At 40.6% G+C, this 18,182-nt stretch overlaps 3 protein-coding genes across 4 annotated transcripts in view; all 3 read left to right on the forward strand.

The window, feature by feature from the left end:
• Positions 1-10,811, forward strand: part of col20a1 (collagen type XX alpha 1 chain) — a 41,385-nt gene extending 30,574 nt beyond the window's left edge. The window contains exons 18-37 of the mRNA XM_010776706.1: positions 852-908; positions 1,733-1,771; positions 1,879-2,017; positions 3,337-3,479; positions 3,900-4,009; positions 4,754-4,912; positions 4,992-5,069; positions 5,715-5,801; positions 5,901-5,954; positions 6,481-6,576; positions 6,697-6,750; positions 6,855-6,908; positions 7,014-7,067; positions 7,254-7,325; positions 7,410-7,445; positions 7,552-7,618; positions 8,534-8,722; positions 8,800-8,877; positions 9,039-9,200; positions 10,035-10,811. Coding sequence (XP_010775008.1) covers positions 852-908; positions 1,733-1,771; positions 1,879-2,017; positions 3,337-3,479; positions 3,900-4,009; positions 4,754-4,912; positions 4,992-5,069; positions 5,715-5,801; positions 5,901-5,954; positions 6,481-6,576; positions 6,697-6,750; positions 6,855-6,908; positions 7,014-7,067; positions 7,254-7,325; positions 7,410-7,445; positions 7,552-7,618; positions 8,534-8,722; positions 8,800-8,877; positions 9,039-9,200; positions 10,035-10,063 — 1,757 coding nt within the window. The 3' untranslated portion in view covers positions 10,064-10,811. The remainder of the gene's footprint in view (positions 1-851; positions 909-1,732; positions 1,772-1,878; positions 2,018-3,336; positions 3,480-3,899; positions 4,010-4,753; positions 4,913-4,991; positions 5,070-5,714; positions 5,802-5,900; positions 5,955-6,480; positions 6,577-6,696; positions 6,751-6,854; positions 6,909-7,013; positions 7,068-7,253; positions 7,326-7,409; positions 7,446-7,551; positions 7,619-8,533; positions 8,723-8,799; positions 8,878-9,038; positions 9,201-10,034) is intronic.
• A 579-nt stretch (positions 10,812-11,390) lies between these two features.
• Positions 11,391-14,530, forward strand: dpm1 (dolichyl-phosphate mannosyltransferase subunit 1, catalytic). Its single transcript, XM_010776703.1, has 9 exons — positions 11,391-11,568; positions 11,786-11,885; positions 12,074-12,107; positions 12,188-12,264; positions 12,779-12,804; positions 13,199-13,294; positions 13,380-13,448; positions 13,538-13,652; positions 14,060-14,530. The coding sequence occupies exons 1-9, from the start codon at positions 11,438-11,440 to the stop codon at positions 14,162-14,164; spliced, it is 753 nt and encodes a 250-aa protein (XP_010775005.1). The 5' UTR covers positions 11,391-11,437; the 3' UTR covers positions 14,165-14,530.
• Positions 14,531-16,155: 1,625 nt separating this feature from the next.
• adnpb (activity-dependent neuroprotector homeobox b) overlaps positions 16,156-18,182 on the forward strand; it is an 11,083-nt gene continuing 9,056 nt past the window's right edge. Inside the window, exon 1 of one of the 2 annotated variants that reach the window (XM_010776705.1) lies at positions 16,156-16,210. The gene's annotated coding sequence lies outside the window, so the exon portion shown is untranslated. Of the gene's footprint in view, positions 16,211-16,304; positions 16,812-18,182 lie in introns of those variants that run through there. The other variant, XM_010776704.1, reaches the window with a different exon arrangement.

The raw sequence follows: 18,182 nt of genomic DNA on the forward strand, positions 1-18,182 counted from the left end.
TCAAACCGCGGGGTCTTATTTCTTTACGTGTTGATTTCTATCAACACGTAATGTTGTACCGATGTATATAGAGATGTACTACAGCAAAAGTATTCTCCGTCGGGACGTCCTGCAACAACACCACGCCGTTATCGTGATTCTGATTGGCCAGAAGACATTATCAAAGATGTTCTATTGAGAAGACGATCACTACGTGACAAACGTTTTCAAAACCGTTTCTAGCCTTCGGTATTTCCAGACAAGTGGCTACTGAAATCAATCTTACTAACTGCTGTCTGTGCAATTTACTCCGCGCGAGTTGGCGGACTTTATTTTGCTAACTTTAACATCATTTTTCAAGATGGGGCTAAGCCATGTCTTGGTATGGCTGTAGCCCAGCCATAGCCTGGCGCTGCCACTGGTGGGATGTATGGGGCGGGCCATTCTGCGCATGCGTTAAATATTTTAACGCAATTTAGTCAAAAAATTAATTACCGCCGTTAACGCGATAATTTTGACAGCATTACATATAATACATTATTTTATATATATATTTATATATGTATTTCTATAAAGTCTTAAAGTTACAACCGGCCCTTTGAGTGCAGCCATAATGTGGCCCGCGATTAAATTGAGTTTGACACCCCTGCTGTATACTAACTGCACACAGGAATGTTTATTTCCCTGATCTACAAGAGTTAAACAAATAAAGATAAAATGTATGTGTATCTTGTAGTCTGCTTCTCTACTAAATGTAATAAACATCACTCAGTAGTAGTTGTGATAGAAATGAATGTGTAGATTGATACATGATGCTTAAATATATATATTTAGTTTAATGTCTCATTATTGTTCTTACGCTCCTTTTACAGCCACAGCTCCTGCCAGACTTCCCATCCACCGCCGGATGTACCCCGTACACAACGAAGGTGACTCATGATCACATTACATTTACATTCTTCTGTAGGAATTAATGTGATTACTACATTTATTTCTTTTTAAAAAAAATCCTTTTAGGACGTCATTTTAGTTCAAATTAAGCAGACTATATTTCTGAACCCAGTAATCCCCAGAGAGTACTTAGATGAATCCAGCAACATCTAAACTTTATTAGTTTGACTTTTTCTTTCATCCTCTAGTGCACTGCCAAAGATCGCAGGGGGGGGCGCCAGGCCTCAGATTATTTGAGGCCAAATATCATATTGAGACTTTTTTCTTTTTTTTTCGCCCCCCAGGTTGGGAACCACTGGTAACCACTGCTCTAGAGTCTAGACATGAATACAATGACAGATAGTGTAACAACTGGTTTTGGTGATGTCTGTGATATCATTTCATAATAGGAATGGGGACTTGTTTGTTTGAAAGCAATTAGCTTATTATCAATTTAGACCCCACTAATGTCAATCAGACTATCAAATCACCTTCTTATTATTACAGAATGATTCCACTGAAGGGCGATAAACCATCAATAACACATTCCAATCTTAGGTAACAGTGTTTATCTGGGATACTCAGTTCCTCATTGCTTTCTACTCAGCTACATATTGTGATGCACTCGTTCAGTAGGTCACGTCAATTTGCGAAGAAAGTTATTTATTAATCTGATCAAATTGAAAATCTGTTCCAGTATACCTGTAGCCCACGTTCAGTTTGGGGCTTCAGGTATACAGGTCGTATTTTTTTCATGATGATAAATGCAATATATCCCCTCAACTTCGCTGCTTTGTTCATATTGATTCCTGCTGTGTTACAGTCTGCCCTGAAGTCACCATCAGAAACAGCATTGTTAAAGGTGAGACAAGCTACAGACTAAGAGGCTTTTTTCAAATCAATCAATCATCAGGTTTTGTCTTAAAGATAAATCTAATTTTATTTGATGTCCCGTGTTTGTTTGTTTAGGATTCGACATGATGGAAGCCTTCGGTCTGACTCGGACAGCTCACTCCTCTGTGGAGGGTGTAGCTGCCGAGCCTTTTGTCTTCAACACCCTCCCTGCCTACACTGTGTTCAGAGACATCCAGTTGACACAGAACACCAAGTGAGATCATCTCTCTCACTGCTTTTCTTCTCTTCTTATGTTTGCTGTGTAAACCTGGCTTCAAAGTCGTCCTTGGCTGAATCCTCGCTGCTGATCATGCTCCAAAGATGCATTTGCTCCTGCGTGACCGCATCTTTTGTAATTAGACGTTTTAATGGCGTTTTTATTTACAAGATCTGGTTTTACTTGAGGTTTTTCTGGAGATTGGTCTGTTTAGAATACATGCTTAAGCTGTCTTTACTTGTGGTTAAGGTAGCTAGTTGAATTTAATAGGAGAAAGGGGGTTCACTGGCTTCCCTGAGAAAACATGATCCAGTGATTTTGTTTATTTTGTATTATTTATTTATATTTTGATTCGTTCATGTAAAGGTGGGGTAGGTAATTTTGGAGAAGCCAGCTCGAGTGCGCTAGAATTTGAAAATACACAACCGGAAAAAATCTGCCACTTCCTTACAGAGCCCCTCCTCCAACACACACGAACGCGCACATGACCAATGAGGGCACGAGATAAGTTTGTGCACAGATGGAAGGCTGACAGGCAGGTAGGCCATCCAGTTTTTTAGCCGGGCCGGCTCAGATGATTGATCGTGCTTTTTACAGTACTACGGCTTCCACAGATGACGTTTTTGTGTGGATTTTTTGTCAAAGCACTTAAGATATTCATTGCTATAAGGATGTTAAGAGCATTCCATGGAATATAACAAAAAGTGTATCTCGAGCCGGTTTCTCAAACTTACCTACCCCACCTTTAACAGTGCACATTAATACACAATGCTTGAAATGCGTCAGAGTTAGCAAAGAGGCTACTTTTTATCTGTATGTAGCCCATGGAAATATTTTTAAGTGACCCTTTAAACAAATAACAATATTTTAAAAAATCCTTAAAAACATGCAACATAAAGGCCCACAAAACAGGACATGCCAATAAAAACCAAAAAAACATACACATTGCAAAGCATAAAAGCCCGACTGGTAACATCAAGTGCACTAAAGTGCAATTGATTTTTAATTTTTTTTACTAATAGATATGAATACTGATTAACCTTGTCTCTAAACAATCCTATACATAAACTGTATGTGGCTTCTTCTCTATAAGTTTGTATAACCTTTCACAGAGAATGCAGACACGTTAAAATAAAATGTTCTGAGCAGGTTAATGCATTTCCGTTATGCTGCACCTCCTGTCAGCATATGAAGTTATTCTGACTCATTTGAATGGGAGAAGACACCTTTCTATCATTGCGCAGCAGTACAGTTGCAAACATGTTTTCTGTGTCTTTAAAGAACATGTTTGATATTTATTTCCTGTCCCCTTGCAGGTTTATCCACCCTGCAGGTTTGTCTCCAGAACACACCATCAGCATCGCCTTCCGCGTGCTGCAGGAAACTCCCAGAGAGCCCTTCGCCCTCTGGCAGCTCACTGACAACGACTTCCAGCCAAAGATGGGATTGGTGCTCGACCGTGAGTTACCTTTCTGCATCTCCAAAACCGCAAGAAGCTTCCTCATCCCTTTAGTCCCATATTATGTCATCAGGGCCTCTAGACCAACTCGTTAAATTAACCTCCAAGACACATATATACATTTTCATAGAGACCGGCCTTTTTGATTGTAATTACAAAACATATTTCCAAAACTAAATTAAAGAGTATTTACTAACAACATATTTTTATTGTTTTATTTTGAACTATAGCTATTAAAGGATCAATCGATTAGTTATCATTTGGAAAAATGAACCTATAATTTGTATGGCTTTGCTGCTTTTCTTTGTTAAATGTAAACATATGCTGAATATCTTTTGGGCTGTTGGGTCATTTGAAAATCGGGAGATGTAGGACATTTAGTTGGAATAAAAATCTTCTCAAATGTTTTGCTTTCCACAGCTACAACTAAGCACCTGGTATACTTCAGCCTGGACTACAGGGGAGAGGTGCAGGAGCTGACCTTTGACCAGCGGCAGGTCCACAGACTGTTCTATGGCAGTTTTCACAAGGTGAGATAGAAGACACTGAGCAGGGTGGGGAGGACAATAAAAGACTCACTATCGTTAACCAAAATGTGAAAATCCATTGTAATCCAGCCTAGTAAATCTGACTACTTCGCCCTATAAATAATGTGGGTTTCATATCATTTTTTATGTGAGCAGGCACATGCACAGATAAACCTCAAAGGGGGTTCGAGCACCTGCCCTTTTGCCCTTCAATTAGAGAAGAGCCCTTTTTCCATTTTCTTCACAAATCAATGTGCCTAATACTACACCCTATCTAAAGCTTATGTGTTGCTTATTATAATTGTCTGCCTGTATGTAGCAGTATTATATGATATGTGAATTATATTAAACAAATTATTTGGAATTGTAGTATCTTAGCCGTACAATACCAGCATCTTCTAATTGCCTGTCAATACTGAAGCATTTGGCCTGATCCATTATTGTGAAGGTGTGAAAAATGGAGGCCAGAGAGAAAGTCAGAGGGCTAGTTACCATGTGAGAAGAGTTTAGCGAAATATACTTAATTTGATTGCATGTATCATAAGTTAACTGTCATGTAGCAGTGTTTGAACCAACTGCATGGGTTTATTTAAAATACATACCATTTAATATCCCCAATATAGTTATCCCAAGCATATATTTATTTGAAAATAACAATAATCACCAGCTAGCCCTTTTATTAATGTGGTCCTCCTCTGCGCGTGCCTGCTTGTGAGTAACCAGTCCTCTTTCTCCTGTGATTGGCAGATCCACCTGACTGTCAGCCAGGTGAGCGTGTCCCTGTCTGTGGACTGTCAGCGTGTGGGAGAGAGGCCGGCCCGCCCTCTAGGCAGCCTGCCCACCGACGGCTTTGAAATGCTGGGAAAACTGGTGAAGACCCGAGGACCCAAAAGTGGCTCTGCTCCGGTACTTCTGATTCTATGTAGCTAATTTAGGCTTCTAATAAATCATAAATGACACCATAAACAGATCTTTCCTGTTGCAGTTCCAGCTGCAATCCTTTGAGATCGTCTGTAACACCACGTGGGCTTTCGAGGACACCTGCTGTGACCTGCCTGCAATGGTCAGTCTCTCCCAATTACCTTCTTCTGTTCACCTCTGACTTGGTAGAGGCATACCAGGAGTTGATGCTGTTAACAAAAGAATGAATGAGCTGCTTGAGTTAAGTGCCTTCTTATAATGTGGCTCAGTTCTTGGCACCCTATACTGTGAACAAAATTGACCTATTGTATCTAAAACTGTTTCATAGATATGTGATAATGACCAGGGTTCGAGTTATAATCTGAGCTTTATGGGGGACTTTAAAACTACCGCGCGTGCAAGCACACACACACACACACACACACACACACACACACACACACACACACACACACACACACACACACACACACACACACGCACACACACACGTTTTTCCACAGAACTTTAAAGTAAAATATATGCATAATGACAGTGGAAAATGTATATCAGAAGACTGTCTATCAAATATACACTATGAAGGGCAAATATGCATTTGTTTTCCCTTACACACAATCATGTTGATTTCTCCACTTTTTTCAGTGGTTATAAAAGAGTAAAAGATACACACAGGCTGTCTAAATGTCTTCCTAACGTGTGTGTGTGTGTGTGTGTGTGTGTGTGTGTGTGTGTGTGTGTGTGTGTGTGTGTGTGTGTGTGTGTGTGTGTGTGTGTGCGCGTGCGTCAGAGAGATGAGGAGAGCTGTCCGGCCCCGGCGTACACCTGTACCTGTTCCTCTGACGTCCCCGGAGCCCCCGGCTCCCCCGGACCAACTGTATGTCATCGTGAGATGACTGGAATATTTTCTCAGTCACTTTTTTGTGCTGCAGTTATTGGATAACATGTTGAAGTTTGATTATTTTCTTTTCCACAGGGAAAGCCAGGTACTCGTGGTGAGAAAGGTGAAAAGGGCGACCCAGGTCACAAGGTGAGTTGAAAATATTTATTTAGGCTTAATTTGATTTAATCTCAGGCCCTCTTCAAAGCCTAGACCATTGCAGGTAAAGTTGCCGGAAATACTATACTATAGGACCCTGTCCAACATTCTTTTAAGTCTCTTTTACCCCACAAGTGACTCTAAATTGCAACACGGTAAAAGAAATCTTCAATCATTCCCGTCCACTCTATGTGTGTCTATAGCTGGGGTTTTCCGTTTTATTTTATTTCCTTTTCTGCAGATACTGTAATCATTTCAATCTGTGCAGCTGAGACAGTGGATACAATTTACGTGTTGTATCCTCTGTCTCTGATTTGAGAGGCTCAGTTTTACACAGGGATTGCACGGCAGCTTCAACTAAATGTATTAATTATTTTATTCTCCCTGTATGGTCAGAAATTAATAGTACATTTTATTTTCCAACAGACTGGACATAAAGTACAGACTTCAAGTTTAACAGTACATCCATTGTTATGTTTTAGTTAGCTCCAAATTGATTGTTATTTTCTGTTTGCAGGGGGAGGTGGGTCCTGCAGGAAAGCCTGGATTTGAGGGAGGTCTCGGAGCCCTGGGGAGCATAGGGCCCCGAGGCATTGCTGTGCAGGGCAAAATGGTGGGTAACTTTCTTATTATAAAGTACATATTGTGTATGGTAGTCCTCCATGGTATGCAGCTTGCTAAGCTGGACTTTGATCTGGTAAATTGTATAAAAGTACTTCTGTTTCCTTTCTAGGGTCCACCTGGTGCAAGAGGGGGAAAGGGAGACCCTGGGAGAACAGGGATCCAGGTAAAACTGAAATAGAATAGAACATTCTTTAAATCTTGTTGTCTATAAAAAAAAGATATACAGTATATATTTGCCTCTAATGGCGCTCTTTGCATTCTCTGCAGGGTTTACCAGGACCTCAAGGTTCAAAGGGGGAGCAGGGGGTTCCCGGCCCTCTGGTAAACTGCTCAATCCCAAATCAGTAATATCAGAAGTCCTTCATACAGCAGTTACTGTGCCCCCCCCTCTTTATTTATCATCATGTCTCTGTAATGTGTTCACAGGGTATTCGGGGGCTTGAAGGAAACATGGGTGGACCCGGCCTGACTGGACCAAGGGTGAGATCGGAATACATGTTAGAGCCATGACTTGTCCACTTAGGGTCCATATTTGAGAATGATTGACAAATTCCGTTTCAGGCACATTTTGTGCTTTACTCAAGCACCACCCACAGGCTAACATCAGGCATTACCAGACTCCGAAACGCTGTCTGTTCTACACATCCATCTTATTCTATGTTACAGGGTTTCCAAGGAAGGCCAGGACACCCAGGGCCGATGGGTGAAAGGGGGCTCTCAGGACTGGTGGGCCCTTCGGTAAGCCCAGAGGGACAAATGATGTCATGAGCCATGTTTGTCTTTATATATTTCATTATGTCTTACATATCTTTTGCTTTACAGGGTCTGCCAGGGGGTAAAGGGGAGCGAGGAGAGAAGGTGGGTTCATCTTTATTTTCATCGTAATACTGTCACACTAAAGTGAATGTATAAAAGAGACATAACAATAATACCTTCTTCTTGTGAATCTGCTGATGTTTACTAGGGAGAAGCTCAGTCTATGGCCATGATCTTCCAACTGGTCACACAGGCCTGTGAGCAGCTAGTGCATAGTAAGTACTCTGTTTGCATGCATTCAAAAAAGGTGTCAAATGATGATATCTGTATATTCAGGGGAAAGACACTAGTCTAAAGGCAATCACATTGTTTTTCATGCACTGGACAAATATGAGAGTTTGGACTATTTTGCTTTCATAACATTGAAAAATATTGGAAAGAAAATGTACAAAATACAAGTTTACAAATGTTTTCTATTTGTTTACGGAGATTCCTCCTTAATTCACCATTAGATTGCCTCATATAGACAAGTTGTAATACCCACATATATTTGTACATTGTAGGTTATAAACTAGGGACGTTTTGGGGGGATATCTATTAGATCAATTCAACTATGTTTAACTGTAGTGTCCTGCAAATATATATGGAATTTTAAAATACATATCTTTAAAGGAAATCTCCACTTCAGTAGCAGTTTCATTCATATATCTCTATTCTAAAGGTTTTCATGGCTGTGTTCATATATCATCTATTCCCTCATTGATATAACATTTACTTGTGAAAACATGATTTGAATTGAATACATTTGAACTGAAATGGAATTGAATGGTGAAAATAATTTAGTTTTTATAGGTGTGGACAGTAGTTTCTGGTTTAAAGAGTTATACCACGATCTGTAAAGCCTTTGACTCTAATATGTCAACAATACGAATCTAGATTTTTTTACTTGGTTTATCAAATTATTACTAATCTGGAAATGTTTCCGAATTATACAATTTATAATAAGATTATGACGGTTTTGCATATTTAAACCTTAAAACTCAAGAAACTCATAATACAAAACTGGGGAGGTTTCATTGTGGTTAAAATAATTGGATTGGCCTTGACTGGCACATTCAGACTTTAAAGAGGTCCGGATGGAAACCTATTCTCCTGCTCATTATTCATCCACAGTTGTGTGTGTTTTTCAGAGGAGGTGCTGAAGCTCGACATGTTCATTAATGAGATGAATCGGAAGCCAGCTCCAATTGAGGAGCCGGTGGGCCCCCCCGGGGAACCTGGTATACCGGGGCCTAAGGGCCCACCAGGCAGCAGGGGCAGCCAGGGGAATGTCGGCTCGAGGGGGAGACCTGGGAGGCCAGGATATCCCGGAGAGCAGGGTAAGACTCTATCTTGTAGATGGTGATACGTTTATTGAAATGAAAACATTATAAGGGTCCAGTCTGATATTCTACAGGAGGAAGAGGCATGCTAGGGGCCAAGGGGGATGCAGGGCCAAATGTCCAGGGGCCCACGGGGATCAAAGGATTTGCAGGTACCTCTCTATAAATCATTGGTTTGATCTAACACTGTATTATATAGTCATCGTCTCATATTTGTCATTGAGAAACAGGTTGTCTCTTATTTATTATACTGTATATATTAATACCATATTTATACCCTATACATTTTATATAAATGAACTTTCTTCTGCAGGTCCTCTGGGTGAGGCTAAGCTGGGTGACCCAGGTTCTAAAGGAGATGATGGTAAATCAGGACTCCAGGGGATCAGCGGAACACCAGGACAGCCCGGAGAGATGGGACCCCCGGGTCTGTGCGACAACAGCGGAGGCTGCAACAGAGCCCCCCAGCAAACAGGTTAGCTACCAGGAGGGGTTCATTAACTCAGCCTACACTAGGTCTGGTCATATCAGATGTGATGATCCAGCTGATGTCCAGTGTTAGGTATGTGCAGTGGCTGGGTAACTAATGATGATGTATGCTAAGGCCCAAGTTAATAAATGTTTATAGAGATGTAGCCAGCGTCTTCAATATGTCTCATACAGTCAATTATGTAAATGAAATGTTCAAATATACCGCATGATGGTTTCATGTTGGCACGCAGCTGCACAGACAGTAACGTCTCACACACCCACACACACGCACTCCGGTGTGACAGCGCCTAGGTGTAAAAGTTCTGCATCATAAGTAAATAAGACATGAAGACTTTGATTCGTATTTACTGAGAGTCAATAATAAGTCGTAGAGGAGCAACTATAAAAAAAAAAATGTTTACAACAAGAACGTCCTTAAACTGTAGGTGTCTCTTGCTGATCAGGTAGAATACAGTGGTGCCTAATAACTGAAAACAGCTGCCTGAAGGAGCCAAAAACGGCGAGATTCAATAAAAACAAGGAACATTTGGCCATAAAGCCAAAATAAAGAGATGCTAAAATTGTGTTGGCAGGATATAAACTCAGGTAATAAATATCTTTGGTTCGTGGTTTGGTACGAGCGACCACATTTTACTACTTATTGTTAATATAAGATGATTTATTATAGCAGCTTTAAAGTTATGGTAATGTTAATGCAGTTAATCAGAGCAGTTCAAACTTGTCTTAAAGGCATGTTTCTTGGAACATTTGTTGGTCATTAACAGTGTGAAAGTGGTCATACGTGTTGACTCTTGTTGTGTTTGCTCTCTTTCAACAGCAGACCCCTATTACGGCTACCAACCTTGAGCGGATATTTACAAGTCAGCAGATGAAAGAAGTCTGTTTGAAGTGACTATGATTCCTTTGGAGCTGAAAGCCAAACTGGGAATGGAGCTAAAGAAAAGCAGCACTGAAGAGGTTTGGGGCGTGGAACGTGCCACTGACTGATGCGGAAGCTTCACTAGTTTCATCATGTGTGAGAAAAGGAAACCACACAGGAAGGGTCACTCTTGGTCTTCTTGTTGATCCTTGACATAAATAAGGGCTGAGAAATAAACAAGGAATACGTGGGAAGCTTTCTAATATAGAATAGTGTTTTGATGAACAGATAGCATCATAAAGGAAAATATTTTTTCATTGGGATCAGTCAAGTGCTCTCTTATACTCCATACTCGCACTGAAACCTTTTATTACTTTTTATATATTCATGCACTGTATCAATGCCAAATATTTTAGCATCTGTGTTATATTCCTACCCTTTTCATCTGCCATTCTAACCTTAACTGCCTCAAGGATAATGAAAGTGCATAATCCATGGTGATAAAGCTTATTTTTGTTCCATGGTATAACTGATACTGTGAGAAAGCCTGTTGTCATGTGTATGATAATGTGTATATTGTTTATTATAATTACTGTATGGAGTTATTCATGTATGATATTTTATACTGTACCTATTATGTAAAATACATGTTTACATTGTCTGGTATCTATGGGGTGGGGGTTATAGTGTGTGTGTGTGTGTGTGTGTGTGTGTGTGTGTGTGTGTGTGTGTGTGTGTGTGTGTGTGTGTGTGTGTGTGTGTGTGTGTGTGTGTGTGTGTGTGTGTGTGTGTGTGTGTGTGTGTGTTGTGAATAAATCACATTAATGTGTTAATTGTGTGTTTTTTTCCAAAATGACTTGTGTAGTTTAGTGTTGTGACACTTGTAGTGGAGGGAAAGAGAAATTAATTTAGTAAGCCGGAAAAAACGGTTATAATAAAGGCTTAGTTCTTTCTCGGAACCGGGTTGAAGAGACAAATGTTTCTGGTAGTGTCTATTTTGAAGAGGACAAATATACTTCCGGTTCCGGAAGCGGCTTTGTCAAGTTAGTCTTGGTGCTACAATCTTTTCGACGTGAAGTCATTTTATTTTTCAAAATAAATGCAGCCCTGAAGACGCGGTCAATATTGAACAGGGCTAGCAGCATTGCTACATGATAATGTTTCCCACATGTTTTTGAGATTTTTTTTATTAGGTAAAGCTGATGTGAACAGAGTCTAAGGCTATTATCTGAATAAGTTAAACTTATGTTCAGGTCAATGACTTAGACCGATACTCTATTTATTCTTGAAAGTAACAAACAGGATGTTGGGGCCACTTTCTCTGACTTCACTCGGTGGGGTTACCATAGATTCACGTCACCATGGCCAGCCGAAAAGCTTCGCAGCCAAAGCGGGATAGTGGGGACAAATACTCAATACTATTACCTACCTACAACGAAAGGGAAAACCTCCCTTTGATAGTATGGCTTCTGGTGAAATATTTCGGTGAAAGGTGAGTTCCGAAGAGCTGGTTTAGCTGCTCGGCTAGTGCTAGCTACTTTGGTAACATTAGCTAATGTAAGTGATGAGCTGTCACTAAACCAGAGTATGAATGTGACAGCTTTTAACAGTGACATTAAACTTAGGTTAATGTATTTTCAAGTTTATGAACAAGTTTGCACTATCTCAGGTTTGTTTAGCTTGATGGAATTACGTTGTTCTTTGTACAGTGGCTACAACTACGAGATAATTGTCATTGACGACGGAAGCCCTGATGGGACGCTGGAGGTGGCAGAGCAGTTGCAGAAAATCTATGGAGAAGATAAGATAGTACGTAAAGAATCCCTGCTCTCAGTGAAGGATCCTGGTTATTCACTTAAACATAATATTATTTTGAGTATTGTGTAAGAAGTGACTAACGACGTCATTGTTTACTTGTGATTTACACTGTAAACCTATTTAATGTTGGTTCAAGTAAATGGATGATGCAGACTCTTTTCTCTTTTTTTGTGTTTCAGCTTCTACGACCAAGAGCAACCAAATTAGGCCTTGGTCAGTTCAAAGCAGTGTATTAGTGTATTCGTTCTGGTCACTTTAGCTTACAATTAATGATCTCCTTTTTCCTTGTATAGGCACTGCTTACATCCACGGCATTAAGCATGCTACTGGGAACTTCGTCATCATAATGGACGCAGATCTTTCCCATCATGTGAGTGGAGCTTCTTTCATTGTGTGTTTCAATATGTTCAAATGAAGACTTTTAACATTTTATTATTATTAAATATTATTAGTCTTTCAGTTAGTTTTTTTTATAATACATTTATTGTTTGGTTAATCAGATGTCTGAAACTAGGGGAACACATCTATAATTTCTCACAATCATAATTCCCTAAAAATATACAAAAATTACGAATGACTTATAAATTAGTTGCCGTCAATGCAAATCGATATATAAACTAAACAATTGACCCCCGAGCGGATTATTTTAATAATTCCTGAATTGATTTAGAGTAAGTATTTGGATGGTAGATAGATTTTGAGTTTAACTGATCTATTTTCTTTGTCAACTCTCTCCTCTCTATCATCCCTAACATCCCTAAAATGTACATTGCTCTTTAATATAATTACAATTGAATGTGAAACATAACGGGTTCTGAGTGATTTCATTTTGTACGGCATATTATTTTACTGTTTTCCTGTTCTTTTTTTTGTTCTTTTTTCAGCCCAAATTCATCCCAGAATTTATTAAGTAAGTTTTACTACATTTTAATTTCATATCATGTGATTTTGTTTTTTTTAAATATTGGAAAATTATTGTTTTAGCTATTGTGTCATGACAGTTGAAAGGTAAATTGTGCAGAAATACTTTAGTTAAAGGAAGAGTTGAGACCAACAGTACACATTTTTCTATGATTTCTATAAAGAGTTGTACAGATCTTCAAATAAATTATGTTCTCAAGCAGTGTTCTATTTAGTTCTGTAGTATTCAAGAGCAGGCAGAGAACTCTACGCCCGATATCTCCAACACTCTGAAACTCACACATAACCAATCTAGATGGATAAATAGCACTGTAGTTTAGAGAAATGCAGGTTTCATTTCTGGGTGTACTGTCCCTTTAAGACCGTTTTCTCCTGTTGGTCAGAAAGCAGAAGGAAGGTGATTATGACCTGGTGTCTGGCACTCGATACCAAGGCAACGGAGGTGTTTACGGCTGGGACCTGCGCAGGAAACTCATCAGGTAGCTGAGAGTCAACAACTGTTTTTCAATTTCCCCTCACAACAGACCGGAGTCCTGATTTCTTTCCTGTCTCCTCTCTTCACAGCCGGGGAGCCAACTTTCTGTCTCAGGTGTTGTTGAGACCCGGAGCCTCAGACCTCACCGGCAGCTTCAGGTTCATGGAGCGAGCGAGTGTTGTGTGACACTGACTTTTTTGGGGATATATTTTCTCCCACTCATACAGCTTTCTCTCCCGGATGTCAGGTTGTACAAGAAGGCGGTGTTGGAGAGTCTGGTGAAGCGCTGCGTATCCAAAGGCTACGTCTTTCAGATGGAGATGATCGTCCGAGCCAGACAGCTCAACTACACAATTGGAGAAGTGAGGCCCTAATTCATTAATCTATTTAAGAATATCAGATCTGATACATGTTTTTTTTTAAAAAGCAGAACATCAATAAATCTTTATATTAATTTGCGGATGCGGAATAGTGCAAATATAATGATGTAGTTCAAATAAAAGAATTCCAGAAAGTGGACCCTTGTCTAGATAAAGAAAAATGTCCCCTACTTATTTTCCTTAAATATAAAGAAATAACAGTTTTGCAAATCTGCACTGAGGGCTTTTAAAGGCATTTTGGCTTTCACTGTGAGTGTTTATACGTTTTCTACGAATCAACTATAGACTCTGGACAGAAACATGGTTGACTTTCCCCTGCATTGTGAACCTTTGTGCACGATTCTGGACCCAAAAAAAACAAATTCTCTCTTCTTCCTCCAAAACAACAGGTTCCCATCTCCTTTGTGGATCGGGTCTACGGAGAGTCCAAACTGGGAGGAAACGAGATTGTGTCTTTCGTGAAAGGACTGATCACGCTCTTCGCCACCACATGATCAGCTCTGTCGGGCATCCCACAGTTAGATCATGTTACCGCGACTTTGAACCGGCTGTCTTAAACACAGTAGTTGTATCAGAATTTCAATGGGGGGGGGGGGAGGCTCTGCTTGTCTACATGGGCAGACAGTGACATGACAGCCATTGACAAGGGAGACATGTTAGCAGTAAATATAAAGTCAGTAGTGGTCTGGAATACTGCAGCCACATAGTGCTCTACATTCCCATCACCCTCTCTAATGACATCTTGATGCATGGACATGATTCCCTCTGCGCACAGCTGAATCGACTGTCACATGGGTTCAACATGTTTACTGCTACGCCAGTGATTATTTGTATTCAATTAAAATGTTTGTATTGTTGGATCTGATTTTTCTGATATTTCTTTTTACAACAACTCCAAGTCTGTTTTTGGTATTCATTGATCACGGTCAAACGTGAAATAAGTGCAAGTGGGCTGTTTATATCCATAAACATAGACAAGGATGATTTTGATCAAGTCTACCAAATTTTAACCCAATTCCCATAAATATAAAAAACATATATAATATTATATAATATATAATGTTTGCCAATACTGTCAAGTGTGATAAATTGGGACCACATCGGGACCGTTATTACCGTTTTATTTACGTTTAAAAATAGAATCAGTATAACAAATATTGAGTACATTTTCATGCTTATTTGGGAAAAAAATGTCTTGTTATAATCAATCTTTAAAGAAAGTACAAGGGTATACTGCAATAAAAAAGTTATATTTTGCTAGGAAAATACATCTCTCAAAACTAACTTGCATATGCAGATAAAAACAACATGAACACTGTTTTAGCCTTGAAATGAAATACAGTACCTCTGAAAAATAAATCTCTGAAATAGCATTGTGTAAAACTATGCATAGTTCCACACAAATAAAGTTACTGAGAGTCACTTGTAGCTTTTTTGGAGTTTTTAACCACATCTCATGGTCTTCTGAAGTACATGATTAGCTCCACTGTGCTGAAACAGCCAGACATCTCCCTCACATACACCAAAGGAAATATCATCCAGGGGTCAAAGCAGGGTGAATATATTTGAATGAATTTCAACAAGTCCCACTGTAAGGACATTTAACATCCAACTTCTCTCTCCTCACCTTAGTGTGCAAGGATGGATTAGAGCAGGCAGCGCCCCCAGGCCCTGAACGCTCCAAGCTTATTGTGCTTTATAGTCTACTATTTATGTATTTGAACATATACACACAAACACAGTAAGAATTTAAGAAAAAGCTTACATTACACAGGAGATTGGAAGCCAAAAATGTCTTATGAAGAAACCTCTCCTATTAGATGTCATACTTTGTCATATTAAAAGCATAAATAGGTTAAAAACATTCAAAAAAATCTTTAAGAAATGTATAATATACATGGAAGGTTATGTTTATCAGTTGAGATCAATTCTGATAATAGTCCATAAAGTTGTATACATATGTGCTATGAAAGTCCTTTTCATATATAAATAATGATAATAGATTTTGATTGCAGTGACTTAATTGTTATATAATTCCAATTTAACATTGCTAATTAAATACCCACATAGCAGACCTATTATCAGTTTGCCCATTTTGGTCAATGATGATAGGGTGTGTAATGGGGCAAGGAAGAACAACAAATAATGAAAAACTTCTACCATGACTTTAACCAGTTAAATGCAGTTTTAGACTGTGTACATGCAGTGCTGTTTTTAGGGCTGTCCTGCGGCCCTTCACTAGGCAATGTCCAGGAAAGTAGTCCCGGTCAGTTTAGTTGAAGGGCGGTAACAGTAGTGTAGTACAGCGCCACCTATCGTCCACCCAGCCGCAGATACCTCTCCAGCTGAGTGCTGAGGCACAGTGTACATCCGAGGGAAGGGGGAGCCAGATGTAGCCTGCGCATGCGCCTACATCGAAAAACCCTCAACAGAAGGACGCCCGCTGTCGGCAGGATCCCGCCACTACTGTGCTGGGTTGTTTACCTCACACAGACTCGAGCTCAGAAACCAAAGGCCCACCGCCGTGTTTCAGGGTCCAGGTAGGTGATTTTTTTTTAACAAAGGTTTTTCTTAATTGGCCTAATTGATTGACAGATCAATCAAGAGTTTAATGAGCTGTGCTCGCAAGGATCTCACAATGAGATTTTTTTATGCTAATCAAGTAGATGTCACTTCCGCCCCTTCTATTTGCGCCATTTTGGATCGGGCAGTTTCTAGGCTGGATGTGTATTGTCTGTCAGAGAAAAGAATGGGCAAAACCATATCGGTTGCCAGGCTGTGATAGGAACACTTAAGAGCTTTTATTTGAAATAGTGGCTCTGTCGGTAGTTGTTGTCACAGAAGGACATGTGTCTGCCCTCACCACTCAGAAGAATGGAGGTTTTAATTGTCTAATGAGCCTGGGAGGCTTTCTGTTTCCGTTTGCCGACCACAGGGAAGAGGATAGCCCGTTTCAGCGAGAGAGAGTCGGGCTTGGAGGACAGACCAACGGACGGACGGGTTGCTGTTTCTCTCCCACGAACAGTTGTCAACTGTACGGATATTAAGGAGCTCTCTGTGGAAAAGTATCTATACACTGCCGCCTCAGTCATCCTGAGGTGGCACATTTTACTCAGACGGGAGCAGTGGATGTGAAAGCAGGTAAACTTGTCCGTCATAGTGTTGTCTGTAACAGTCAAAATGAGAGCTAGCAGCGGCTACCTGTGTAGCAGTGAACTAACGTTACAGCTGAGGTAACTTGGCTGTCGATAAAACGTGTATTAACGTTGTTTCTTTAAGTCAGGGGGGGGACAACGTAACCAAGTTGAATTACTTATCCGGTAGCCTTGTTTACCTGCTGAGGTAAACTCAAGCGAAAGCTCTTTTTTGTATAAATAAGCACAGAAACAGCAGCAGTAGTTTTGAACAGCCCGTGTTGTTGATGCGAGTTGGCTAGCTTAGCATGCTAACTTAGCGCGGTGTGAACCCATTCTTTGTCAGCGGCAGCAGCTCCCCGACAAGCCCATCGATATGGATACTGCCAGATGTTGATCAGGGGTTATTGCATACGCACAAACGTCACCTCTCTGCACGAGTTGCTCCGTTACATCCCACATCACCACGACACGCAGGTATTTCGACTTTAATGAAAGAGAAATGCTAAATTACTATTGAGTGTAAAGCTGCACTACTGTACAGGGAGTTCTTTATTGTGGGTGGCACATTATACCTATTCACAACCAGGTACAGATTGTTGCGTATGTTACGTATTATCTTTAAATTATGCACGTTTTTCTATCCTCCCCCTTATTAGAATATGACCAGCCAGGTGGGTTGAGATGCCCTCATACCTTGTGTAGGATCCAGGGTGAGGAGGGCTGCCACTCGGTGGGGGCAAGTGTCAGATTAGGATCATGGGCACTTCCAAACACACACTCATAGGAGCCTCATATTCAGAGTGTTCTACCCTTATTGCTGAGGGCCACAGACAGGTGTTGAAACTCCAGTGGATTTGAATCAACCCAAACTTTTCTGCTGTGAATATGTCTGTTGTCCCCTTAGTGAACATGTACACATGGAAGGGGATGAGGGGTAGTGAAGCAGAACATAGGTTATCTTGTCCCAGTGGAGGAGTGAGGAAATCTGTGGTGGAAGGTTTGTAGGCCCTATTTTTTTTCCTCCCACAGGGGAAGGGGGAGACCTGTTTTCTGCCAGCAGCCCTCAGCAGAGAGTCTCCTCTTCCTTCTCTCCCTCCCACTCAGCCTATCCTCGGCTTTTTTCTTCCTTCCTCCCACTCCCCCTCCCTGTCTACCCATCGCCCCCTCTTTTTTTTCTCACCCTCTTCCATTTTTTCCCTCTCATCTCCTTCCCTCACCCTCCCTCCCTCACCCTCCCTCTCTCCCTTTCCTTCTCCTCTGAGCCTCTGTTCGACCTCCCTGCCTCCCACCTCCACTTCCGTCACTCTCTCTGTCCTCTCTCATCTCTCCCCTCTCTCTCTCCCTCCTCTTCCTCCCAGCTCCCTCACCCGCCCCC

The sequence above is a fragment of the Notothenia coriiceps genome, unplaced genomic scaffold (genome assembly GCF_000735185.1).
Source record: "Notothenia coriiceps isolate Sejong01 unplaced genomic scaffold, NC01 NC01_scaffold00017254, whole genome shotgun sequence".
NCBI classification, from domain to species: Eukaryota; Metazoa; Chordata; class Actinopteri; order Perciformes; family Nototheniidae; genus Notothenia; species Notothenia coriiceps.

What these genes read in the sequence shown, in the direction of transcription:
- dpm1 (XM_010776703.1), top strand. Translation starts at nt 11,438, where the DNA reads ATGGCCAGCCGAAAAGCTTCGCAGCCAAAGCGGGATAGTGGGGACAAA. An exon ending in GTGAAATATTTCGGTGAAAG is followed by an intron (nt 11,569 to 11,785) that starts GTGAGTTCCGAA and finishes TTCTTTGTACAG; the next exon opens with TGGCTACAACTACGAGATAA. An exon ending in TTCATCCCAGAATTTATTAA is followed by an intron (nt 12,805 to 13,198) that starts GTAAGTTTTACT and finishes CCTGTTGGTCAG; the next exon opens with AAAGCAGAAGGAAGGTGATT.